Raw genomic sequence first — 13,105 nt, forward strand, 5'->3', positions numbered from 1 at the left:
CTGGTGGCCCTTATATCTGCCAGGAGGGTCTCAGAAATCCAAGCCCTTATGGCCACTCCACTTCCCTTATCTTCCATAGAGACATTGTCTCCCTCAGGACCAATCCTTCTTTCATGCCTAAGGTGGTTAATGAGCTCTCCTTGAATCAGACCATTAATCTACCTGTTTTCTTCCCTCAACCTCAAAACTCCTTAGAAAGAACTTTGCATTCCTTGAATGTTCATAGACAGCTAAGGTATCACCTGGACAAGACCAAATCCATTAGAAAGTCTGACCAGCTTTTTGTCTTCTTTCACCTTAGGGCCTTGAGGAAGGCATTGTCAAAAGAGACTGTTGCCTCATGGATTTCTAAGGTAATCTCTTTTTGCTATTCCTTTCTTGGAAAAGAACTGAATTCCAATGTGAGAGCTCGCTCTACTAGAGCAGCTGCATCTTCAACAGCCTTTTTAGGGGTGTTGACTATGCTTCCATTCTGGAGGCGGCCACTTGCTCTTCTGTACATACTATCACCAAGCATTACAAACTAGATTTGATTTCTAGAGCCAGATCTGGGTTTGCAAGGTTAAATTTTACAGGGTCTCATTAACCCTGCCTCTCAACCTGTCTTCCAGGCTCCCACCTAAAGCTTTGGTACTCTCCCTACTGTTAGGAATACTGCAACATGAGAATAGAAGGACATAGAATAGTTGTGTAAGAACTTTCCATAACCTTAGATGTCCTTCTCTTCCATGTTGCAGTATTCAGTCCCCCCTACCCCCTCTTTCATTTGTTTATCCTTTCTTGTGTGGGATTTCACTTGCTTCCTTGCATCCAAGTAGGGCACAACAACAGTTGCAACATACCTCTAAAATATACTTACCTCCTTGACTGGTGATATATGTGGGTCTGAACGGCTTCCTTTTCTTCTAGCATCCCAGGGGTACTACTGTATGCAGCAGTCAGTTCTGGGTTGGGTACATACAGATGTCACATTTATAGCCAACATCAGTTTATGACTCTGACATGCAACGTCACACATACCCTTTATCCTAAAACTTTGGTATACTGGCCGGATGTCTGGTGCTGCAGGCAGCCACCTCCCCACTGTTATGAATACTGCAACATGGAAGAGAATTACATCTAAGTTTATGGTAAGTTCTTACACAACTATTCTTTTTTAAAATAATAACTATAGAGCACAAAATCTTTTAGCACAAGGACTCAGGCAACAGAAAGTAGAAAAGGGCTGTTACCAAGCTTAGGGAGCCTATAGCAAGGAGGGTAACAAGTGATCCTGTAGAGGTATTAGAAATATTTCAGAAATTCTATGAAAGTCTCTATAAAGCAGAGAAATATGGAAATCAAGAAAAGATACAAATGTTTATGGAATAATTAAGTATGCCAAGGTTAGAAGCAGATGAGGCTCAATTACTAACAGTTAATATAGGAGGAGGTGAGATAAAATGTTGATATATAACCAATCTACAAGAAAGTCCCCAGGAATAGATGGTATTCCTGTGGAAATTTGGAAACTAGGATGGAAAAAACTGACAAAGATCTGGAAGGCTTTGTTTAACAGTATTTTACGAGGAAGAGAAGTACCAACATCCTGGAAAAAAGCGGTGGTAGCTGTAATACCTAAAGATGGTAAAGATCCATCAGATCCAGCTTCATACAGGCCCATTTCAATACTAAATCATGGTTATAAAGTGTTTATGTCTATAATGGCTAAAAGAAAGGCAAAGATGATGCCAAAATTGATAGATATGGATCATTATGGTTTTGTGGAGGGGAGGCAAACATTTGACGACATTAACAAAACAGTGATGGTCCAGAGTGAAGCAGAATGTAAGAAAATACCAGTATTGTTGGTGGGTCTTGATGCAGAGAAAACATTTGACTGAGTAAGCTGGGACTTTGTGAGCAGGGCAATGGAACCATTTGCATGCCCTGATAAAATTATAAGGTTGAGTAGGAGGATCAGAGGTGAAAATTGAAGTGGGTGGGCTCCTCTCTGATAAGCTTTGCTTGAGCAGAGGAACCAGGCAGGGATGTCTTCTTTCCTGTTTGTTATTTACATTATGTTTAGAACCATTGGCAAAGAAACTAAGGGACTAACTAATTTCATAGATATAATTGGTACGGTAGCTAAGAAAATTTGGCTATATTTGCAGCTGATATTACTTTATACTTGACAGAACCAGAAAGGGCATTTGCAGTGTTATAGAATATTTTGAGACAGTTTCAAATCTTTTTGGATATAAAATTAACGAAGCTAAAACAAATGCAATAGCGAAAAATTAAATACCCACACATGAACTGATTCAGCAATATCTCTATTTATGGGGACATGATAAAATGAAGCATTTAGGAGTATGGATTAAAAATGATTCTGGTGTGGCAGGTAAAGATGTATGGGAAGAGACTAAACAAAAGGATAATACAAAAACTGAGAAATTGGAAGCTCTGTTATATGGATATGGATAGTAAGATACAAGCAGTTAAAATGTTTTTAGTCCTTTTAGTCTTATACACCGGTCAGGCATATTTTTATCAACCAGAAGAGAAGTTGTGGATAACAGTTAATAAAGAGCTGAAGGATTTTATCTGTCGGGAAGACAGCAAGAGTCAAGTGGGATAAGATGATTCTTGCAATAGAACAAGGCAGATTGGGATTTCCAGATTTGTAGGGGTATTTCAGAACTACACAGTTAAGGCTCCTATACATAGCACAAGTAGAAACCTATAATTCAAAGTGGAAAGGGTTGATGATGAAATGGGGGAAGCTCAAGAAACAAAGAGAGACTGGGATTTTGGATGCAGATCTTTAAGAATAACACTAATCACACAGAATATTTTATTCATAAAGTATCAGAAAGTATTCTAAGAATGAAGCCAGCATGGGAATGGAAAATGGAGATTCTGCCAATAGCAATAACTGCAATTATTGATATGGACAATAGGCAAGAGGAAGCTGGAAATCATAGGAGAAAACTGACAAAGGAACCAAGGTATTGGGAGCAAATAACTACAGAAGGAAAGATAAGAGAATGGGAAGACACCAAGAATTTATTTGGACTGCAGATTAGAGATTACCTTCCCTATCAAGGACTGATGTCAGAGTGTAGGGAAAGATAAAGAAGTGGTGGGGGGGTTGCAAATGAAAGACCAGCACTGATAGAGTTTTTAGTAGAATTTAGAACAGAAGCTGCCATTAAAAAAGGAATAATTAGTAGAGGATATAAAATATTGCATGACAAGTATAAAAAGTAATCAGCAGAGGTTAGAAAGGATTGGGAGGAGAGATCGGTTAAGGAATTCACAAAGAAACAACTTGGAATATATGTCTCCTAAATATTCAACAAAATCAGAGATTTAGGATTTTTGCTTGGAAATGTTTATATAGATACTTTTATACCCCAAGTAGACTTCAGAGAATTTTTCCTCAGGTAGATAGCAAATGTTGGATGTATGATGGAGAAAAAAAACGTAATTGGGAACATATTTTTCTGGAAATATAATGAGTTGGCAGACTTTAAAGATTCCTTGCAAACTACTGTGTCAGAGATACTGGTCGAGAAAATTGGTGTAACTAGGGAAATTATTTTTCTGAGCTTTGATACAGAATCGGAATTGGCTAGACATAGTAAGCCCTTGCTGACTCTAATTATGGTTGCTGCCAAAAAAACAGTTACTAGAAAATGGAAATCAAAGTCTGAACCAACTGTACTAGAAGTAGTGAATGTAGTAACAGAGATAAAACAACTGGAATTGGGATCTTTAAAAAAGGGTAGGAGCAAATTACATAGAAAAAATGGGAATTATGGGAACAATACATACAGGGGAGGAATGAGGTTTAAAAGAAGGCAGAACTTTAAGTAGATATGTAATGTTTGACTGGCATTGATTGGATAGGGATGTGTCAGTATGGTTTGTGATGTAAAATGCTTGCATATGGGATTATATCAGTATGGTTTGTTTTCATTTATATAAATGTATGCTTCCCTGTGTCATAAGTGATAATTTAGTAAAGATGTTTCTTGTTTAAATGTAAACAAAAGACAAGGCAGATATTGAATAATTCATGTAATGTTGCTTAGACTGTATGATATATAACAATATATGTGATGTATAATTTATTATTTATTTATTATTTATTATTTATTGACATTTGTTGACCAGGAAAGTCCACTGGGTGAGGCACCCATTTTCAGTGGAGGCCCTGAGAGAAAAGCTCCACAATTATGACATAGAAAATGAACATACAAAGCAAATTTTACAAGGACATATTAATTGGTTGATAAGTACATAATCATACAGTTAACAGGTAGGTACATACATAATGACATGACTATAACATGATACAGTATGTGTTAATTTGATACATTTCATCTAGAGAAAAAGGGTTTTGAAAGCTGATGTTTACTAGTGGACTTGGAAGGAAGAAAACTAAAGGAGGTCTCATAGGGGAGGAAGAAAACTAAAGGAGGTCTCATAGGGGAGGGTAAAGTATTATCTTGGATGCAGAAAAGAGAGTGAATAGAAAGTATAGATAGTTTGGTAAGAGAGGATTGAAATGGTTATCTTCACATTCCTTCCCTTGTACTAGTAATATTAGCACACACAGCATTATTCAAGAAGTGTAGCAAAATGAAAATTGTTAATGTTAAACCAGCAATAAAAAACATTTCCTTTCAAGGTGATGCAGTTGAATGAAAGAAAACAAGCTCCAATGCTAAGCTTGATTCTTTTTTCTAAAGCCTCTTGGAAAATGAGAAGCGCTGTCCACCTCCATTTAATGCTTGGAAATTCAGCAACTGTAGCAGCATAAAAAAGGCAAATGTATGCTTGTGACAGAAAGTTAATGACCACAATAAATTTTTTGGTTCTGTAGTATTTGTTGATGTTAAGTACTCAACCTTTCCTCTCAGCATCAGTTGTATGGGCTCTGTATGTCTTACCTGGAGACCTTGATGTCTTAGAGAATTAGTACATCTCAGAAAAGTAGTTGCACTAGGCATTTTTAAAAAAATGTTGTGCACTTTACTTGTTTTGGAAGGTGAAACTTTTAGATAGAGCTGTAGTTAGGATCATTTGCTCTCTTCTAAGTTAGTGTTGAGTCAAACATTTATAGAGTGTTTCATTGTAGTTCTGCTTGCCAGGGTGATTGACAGTGACACTATCAACATGTGCTACAGAAGTACAGCAGACAAGTAATTACTAAAGTTCCTTATGGTACCTCCACTAAGGGTCATATGACAACAAAAAAGCAGTACAAATGTGCATCTGAATATTGATCCACTCGTAAAAATACCCATGGACATGAACAGAAACATATGTCACCCATTTATACTTCAACCACTAACTTGCGCATACAAAGTAATATATCAGTTATTCATCATTATTCAGTGTGGTGTAATATCTTATACACAAATTTCAATAACCCTTAGATACTGCTGTCTTATCTATTAGAGGCCAAAGAGAACAGTGTTTTGCAGTTTTAAATCAAAATGATGTTACCAAATCTATAGCAGTAGCAGTATGCAGTATTGTACATTCCAGCATAATTGTAAGCAGTATGTATTTGTGTGATCATTCCAACATAACTGTAAGTAATATATGTTTGCTTGATAAATATTTTTATGACATACAAACTGATTATAAGATGTTTGCAATATTTTCTTGATCTTATCTTTAACAAAGTTGCTCACACTTATGGTTTGTGCCTGTAACTATGTTTTGTAAAAGTTGTTGTCAAGAAAACACTTTCAGCATATTAGTCTTTGTATGTTACAGGTAGCCCTATGTTTAAATACAGTTTCCTGTTGTGTACCCTAAGAAAATTAGTCTTTTAAATACTTCATTAGCATGGAAAGTGCATTATAAACATACATGCCAGCAAATTCATGAATATGCAGATATATTTTTTGAAGGTTCTGTAAGTTTTGTATAGTACATGCCATACAGCTGATAAGCTAAAGGTATAATGTGATATTGTATGTCACAGATGTTTATACAATTTTTACCATCCATATGAACTGAAATGTAAACATTGTGCACTGCGACTTATTCCATGTGAGTAGTATACACTTTGTGTATATATGTTTTGTCAATTGCTTCATGTAAATACTCAGTACTTCCTTTCTTATGATGTGATGTGATTCTAGAAAGTCTGTCCTTATTGTAATATATCCTCAAGAAGATATTATATCTGTAACTGTATTGATGTATACCTGAGTTGTAGCTGAAAAGAATCCATATGAATCAGTCTGCTTAGGTATTCAGCAAATTAGTAAGTTATATTTTTTCTTATATTCCATAATTTGTGTCGAAAATTACTTGAAAATGATTTATCTTAATTTTAGGAAAGACAAGAACTGATTGCATTGATTCAAGAACAAGAAGAAAGGTTAGCAAACATTCCTCCATCTCCTCCTTCTCCTTCTTCTTCTTCTTCTCCTTCTCCTCCTCCAAAGCAGCAGCACATAATTACAAGAGAAGACGTAAAACGATTTGAAGAGGAACAACGAACATATGCTAGGGAAGGTAATAAAATGTTATTATTCATTTTTTTATTTAAAATTGTTTGAGTAAATGGGCAGGGCCTACTTAAAATGATGTCCCTTTTTGATTGATAACTCATAGTTAAAACAGTGTACACTGTCTTTAACATCTAGATGTAAATATATTTTGAAAAGATACAAGTTTGTGTCTAGGTGAACTTTAGATAAAATGCAACAGTAGTAGTCAAAAAAGAAAGATACTGCGATAACATAAAATGTAGTGTTTCTTTTTATCACTAATTTTTGCCCCGAATAACACTGTAAGATCGCAATTGTATATCTCTAGGGCAACAATGAAAAAAGAGGTGATGTGGGCAGAAAAGATGTTTGTAAAACAGTGGCATTTACCGAAGAGTAGGGTGGGGCCTTTATTAAAAACATATTCACTGCTTACATTTCAAAATCAAGGTAATGTACATATTTACAATATCAAATCAAGATGCAATACCTGAATCACTTTTTTCAACCACCCTCTTTATCCATAACCAAAACACAATGTTTTTGCTCATTCCCATGTCATCTTATACAAAACCACTCTACATTTTGCCGACCATAACTTTCATATATAGGCAGAATTTTTTTTGTCATATTCATCAGCTTTGTTTCATTCCACATTTTCATGAAGTCCATACAGAATCATTTCTATTTTTACTTTTAACTAACCTCCTGAATTTTCCAAAAATATTTATTTTCTTATCAAAATGTTTTCTCTGTGCTGCATTTTAAAAATGCACGCTCTGTTGATTCAGTTTCATTTCAGACATTGTATTTTCTTTTCTTCATTTGCTTATACTTCACTAACTAACTAACTCTTTTGGTGGGAGTTTATGTAAAGCTAATCTCCAGAGATATTGTCACATTTTCTTATATTTTTAAGTCTTTGTTTTCTTTCTTTTATCATTTTTATCCTGTATATGTACCCCTCCCATGGGTTTATATAAAATAATTTTTCCATGATTTATATGAATCATTCTTTATGATTTTCATATGCCCCACTATTATAGTCTACTCTTTTATCTTTTTACAGCAATCCATAAGTTCCTTATTTTCAGAATTTGTTTTCATTTTATTTCCCGGAAATTTTCCATATGCTTACAGAAAAGAATATTCAAAATCACATTGTCTTCTTTTTAATTAGTAGGTCTAGCTTCCAAAGTAAGTGTAATGAACTTAAAAAAAATGAATTAATCATGCCCAGGCCTCCCTTTTCCTTCTCACTGTACAGTATTCTCCTCTTTATTGGGCTTGGTCTAGAACCGACACCACAGTAAATACTAAAGGAAAATGGTTCTTTTTCTATTGCACTTGAAACATAAATATCCCCCCTGTGTACTCCAGTGTGCTGAAGAAAAGAGTATGAATTAGATATACTTGCTTTGCATATGGCAACTTATATAACTCCCATGCATTAAAACATCTTTTATCTCTTCCATTATCTCTCTGTGTCTCCATTGTGTTAATATAACTTCTTCCTTTCTACAATTTGTTTCTAAAATGTCAGTTTCTGTCATCAAAAAATAAGTCTTACCACTTGGTTTAAGATCCTACTTTTCCTATCTTTTATTACTGACATTAATACACCTACCCAGACCTTGTTTCTAATCAAAACCACAACATCATTTGCGTAACTCATTATCACTGGAATGTTAATTATCTCTTTAAGTAATATATATATATATATATATATATATATATATATATATATATATGTGTGTGTGTGTGTGTGTGTCTGTGTGTGTGCATTCTTTACTTCCTGTTCTTGCATTAACATCATCACATTTATCATTAAATCAAATAAGCTGGTGCTCATCACCCTGCTTCACTCTTTTCTGTTTTAATTTCTTCTCCTATCCATGCATTTATTACAAAACTTTTCACTTCTACTTATTTTACCATGTTTTATTTGTTTTTGTGTGCTGCTTATATTTTTACTACTGCTTATTTTTAATATTTAGTTGTTTATCTTGTATTATTGTGAATGTTTTCTCATCAGGCTTCCAATGAAAAGGTTCTTCCCATATGGATTGTCCCAGTTAACAAATGCAAACAGTAAATAAAAATCCATGGATTTATTAAAGGACTCATCCATGTTTATGCTTTATCATATTTTCTATAAGAAAACCTGATTATCTAAATCCTGAATCTCATAAAGCTGTACAATTTCCCATAATTTATCATGATTGACATTGTCATATGCTTTTAACACATTATACACAAATATGTATCCTTTCATTCTTTCTTCGCTGATTTTATTACTTCCTCATAATAACTAGCATTTCTCTTATGCTTTTTGTCTTTAATTCTAAACTCTCCATCTGCTGTAACATCCTTGAATACTTTTTTAGATGTATACTATAATATTACCACCATAGTTATATTGTACATTACAAAGATTTGAGTCTCCAGTTCATTAATTTTCCTTGCACATCTTTCTTTCATGTTAATTTAATGATGTCTGCATATCTTCTTATGTCTTTGTCCTACCTTTAACCATTCAATTCATTCCATACTTTCAAAAACCCTGTCTTCCATTACCATATCTTTATGAAACTTATAGCTTATGCTATCCTACTTTGGTATTGTATCACATTCCTCCTTTACTGTAGTCCTTTCTAATTATTTCATTTTGTTTTCCCTAAGTAAGAATGTTCCAGTATCTCTTATCTGTTTAATTTCCACTTTACTTATCTTTCCCCTTACTACTTTCCTTCTTGTGCATTTTTTCTAAGATACTCATCCATGCATTCTGGCATGCATTCTTTGACATCTTTCCTTGAAAATTTTAACGGACTTTTTCATTTACTGTTTCCATCATATAAACTTTACTTGCCACCCTAATAAGAAATGTACCTCCTCTTTTTTCTTTACTGGAAAGGCTCACCCAGCCTCTGCTATAGTTTGCTGTGAGGGAAATGTTAGTTTGCTTTTTATTTGTTGTATTTTGTATTACTTTATTGCCTTCTTCTGTTTTGTATACTGTGATTTGTTTTCTTTACACTGTGTTTTACTTGTATTCTGCTTTTAAATGCATATTAAAACTTGAAAAGAGACCACAGCTTTGTCTGTTGTGAGTCAGACAGAAATTAGAACAGGTCAATTAGAGTCGCACATAAGTTAGAACAGGTCAGTTAAGGTTAATCATCTGTGAACTGAGGGAAGTGGAGCTAGGAACTAAACCTTCTATTTAAGGGGCAAAAAAAACATTTCAGAGGTTTACTGGAAAGGCTCACCCAGACTCTGCTACAGTTTGCTGTGAGGGAAAGGTTAGTTTGCTTTTTATTTGTTGTATTTTGTATTACTTTATTGCCTTTTTCTATTTTGTACACTGTGTTTTACTTGTATTCTGCTTTTAACTGCATATTAAAACATGGAAAGAGATCACAGCTCTGTTTCTTGTGAGTCAGACAGAAATTTTCCCCACCCTTCCACCTGGTTACTCTTGTGTTCTTAAATACCACTGTCTTTCTAGTTGCCTGTCCTTTATGTTAATTTGACCATATATCTCATTTCCTCTCTGCTTTTACTGGCTGGTGTAAGCACAAAATTATCATTTTGTGAAATCACTCCCCTTCACCTGTTTAAATTTATTGTCCATCCTACTGTATTCCATAGTACCAGAATACAAAAGTGAACACCCCCTTTCAATCTGTCTTGCTGTTTTAAAAATAGTGACTCTCCACTAAAACTTAACTTTTTAGACAGGTAAAACTTAAGTTACCTACTTTCACATCTAACTCCAATAGTGCACACTGCAGTGTTTAGGATAAACCATTTTTTTCATCATACCATTAAGCATCTATTGAAGAGCCCACATTCCGCCTATCAGTAGTCATCTTGAGATTAGTGCTTCTTTTTTCTCCTGGTGAGAGAAAGAGTGCAGTTACATTATTTCCTGGAGACTGCTAATCACCAGAAAGCTTAACTGCTTTATAGGCAACAGCTTGGAATCTGTGCTTAAATTCTGATCCTGGTGAGAGTAGGAGCAGAGTGCATTGATTCCTGACTCTTTCTGCTTGGAGAGTGAATGTCTGTGCTTAACATACGTGATTGGTCTGGTTGGTAATCAAGGCATCTACCAGAAAAAGGCTACAAGCCTGCATACCCTTGCATCATCTGGGACAAGACTGTGGATCACCAAACAGGCCGTGGCCTGCTTCTCTTCTTTAGATTGGTGCTGACATTTTGTTTCTGGTGAGAGAAGAAGCAAAGGAGTATTGTATCCCAACAGAGTGAAGCTCTGCTGAGACCAGCATTAGTAGTAGCTAGGCTGTAGCCGTTCATGCGATTTCCCTCTTTTCATCATTCTTGACAAGCTAATTCTTTATTTTTCACTAAGTACTGCTTGATTTCTTTCTAACTTCAGAATATTGGCCTAAATTGCCTCTTGTCTCTGTGATCATCCTACTTGAGCTCCTCCCCTACTGTACCTCTGCTTCCTTCCTACTGTCATCCTATTGCTTGTCTGTAATCTTCTCTTTCTCCTTACTCCTTTCTTATAGTTATTAGATATATTTATTACTGGTGATATTGTTAATTTTTGTAAATAGTTGTCTTTTACTGTATCCCATTGTAATTTTACTGTTGTCTATGTGGAGATTTTCTCCCCGAGCCACCACTGAAAAAAGGGTTATACCCAGTTGGAGCATCCCGGTTAACAAATGTCTAATAAAATAAATAAATACTTCATCTTTAAATTTTCAGGGTCTGCATATTAGTTTTCCCTCAAGTGTTTGGCAGTACTCTGTACAGACTCAGACACCTTGAGTGACATTTTCCTGTAAAAGGAATATATAAGGAAACAGCTCCAGTACTTAGTAATAATGACCATCCCTCCTGGCATCTCTAAAGGTCAGTTCACTGTGCTTTCTCCTATTAACCTGGTGAACTTGGGCATTCTGAGGCAGTGTAGCAACTGCCTCATGTACACAGACAACCGTCTCCTCTTACCTCCCAACACTTAGACTTGTGAGAGATGCACTTATATATCCAAATTGGAAGCCGTGCACTCTCAAGCCAAGGCCGGAATAGCTGGTCAAGAGGAGGAGGTCAAAACCTGCACCTCACCACATGCAACACATAGCCCTCCAGAACACCCACCATCACAGCTCTCACATAAAAACACAAACCACACACCCACCTTCGCAGAGGCTGTCAGTAGAAATCTACCCAAACAGCAGAGACCTCCAAGGAAAAACTCACTCGACCACCACAACACAGCACAAACCACAAGACACATAGCTTACCTACACAGTGTGCTCCTCAACCTAAACTTCTAGGGCAAAACAGCTTGCCCAGTACACTATCATAGGTGACTCGATAGTGAGGCACACTGATGTCCCACTCACTAGGTTGAATAAGGAGGAGGTAACAGCCAGCTGTCTATCAGGTGCCAGAATCTGACACACAACACACGCACTTAGGTCACTCCACAACAAGTACAAGTATGACTCTGTCATTGTCCATGTGGGTGTGAATGAGACACACCTCCCTGGACTACATGATAGAGACATGGAGGAGCTCTCGGATTATCTGGCCCAGGCAGGTATGACCCTGGCCCTGAGCAGCATCCTACCGTTACCCAGAATGATACCACAGTACAAGCAGAAAATGATTGACTTCAACAGTTGGCTACATTTCTGGTGTCATTCTAAGAGGATCCAGTCTTTGTCTGCTTGGGATGACATGATTGACATACCTCGATGCTTTGCCTGAAATGGCCTGCATCTGTCACCCCTGGGTTTCCGGATACTGGCTTAGGCTTTTGTCACCCCTATAGTGCCTTTTTTAGGCGGTATTCCAAAGATCAAATTACCATCATAACAGCTATAAATAAATCAATCTGTGGGTCATGCTGCTCAACGCTAGAAGTCTAAATCTCAAGATGCACTTGCTTGAAGCACTCCTCAAAATGGAGAACATCGACATTTGTGCTGTAACAGTGACCTGGTTTAGAGCAGCAGAAAGCACCCCTGCACTACAAGGCTATAACTCATTCCACATCTTTTGGCCCCAGAACATGAACCGAAGCTAAAAAGATGTTGGTGTCTCCATATTCATAAAAGATACGCAAACCTCCAGACTAGTAACCTAGCATAACACATCTGAGACTCTCACTCCACCTTCCCAAGCACCCTGGAAACTATTAAGGTCCAACCCAACACTCTCGTACTAGGTGACTTCAACTACCCCTCCGTCAACTGAGAAAACTACTCATGCACCAATACACTGGCCCAACGCTTCCTGGAATTTAACAATTCCAATGCCCTGGATCTGCTCATTCTTACCCCCACTAGAGGAAGCAACATCCTTGACCCGGCTATTACTAACATGGGCAACTGTTGCTCTACACTAATAGTCAATTCCTCCCTGGTAAGGTCTGACCGCAAACTAATCCCCATGGAAATCCACATCTCACCCACACTTTCCGCAAAGGTAACCACCATGAAAAACTTCTCCATAGCTGACATTGGGCTCCTAAAAACAGAGGTGGCTAACTTCACGGCACCCATGTCAATGGAAAATAGATGCATGACTGCCGGATCATGCACCAGTGCACTGTATGA

General features: G+C 36.5%; 1 protein-coding gene across 1 annotated transcript in view; it reads left to right on the forward strand.

Moving 5' to 3' along the window:
- Positions 1-13,105, forward strand: part of LOC122791433 (bromodomain-containing protein DDB_G0280777-like) — a 1,939,725-nt gene that overhangs the window by 670,041 nt on the left and 1,256,579 nt on the right. The window contains exon 5 of the mRNA XM_044059175.1: positions 6,345-6,525. Within this exon, the coding sequence (XP_043915110.1) occupies positions 6,345-6,525 (181 nt within the window). The remainder of the gene's footprint in view (positions 1-6,344; positions 6,526-13,105) is intronic.

Source organism: Protopterus annectens, chromosome 17.part0 (assembly GCF_019279795.1).
Source record: "Protopterus annectens isolate FY-2018-M chromosome 17.part0, PAN1.0, whole genome shotgun sequence".
NCBI lineage: Eukaryota > Metazoa > Chordata > Ceratodontiformes > Protopteridae > Protopterus > Protopterus annectens.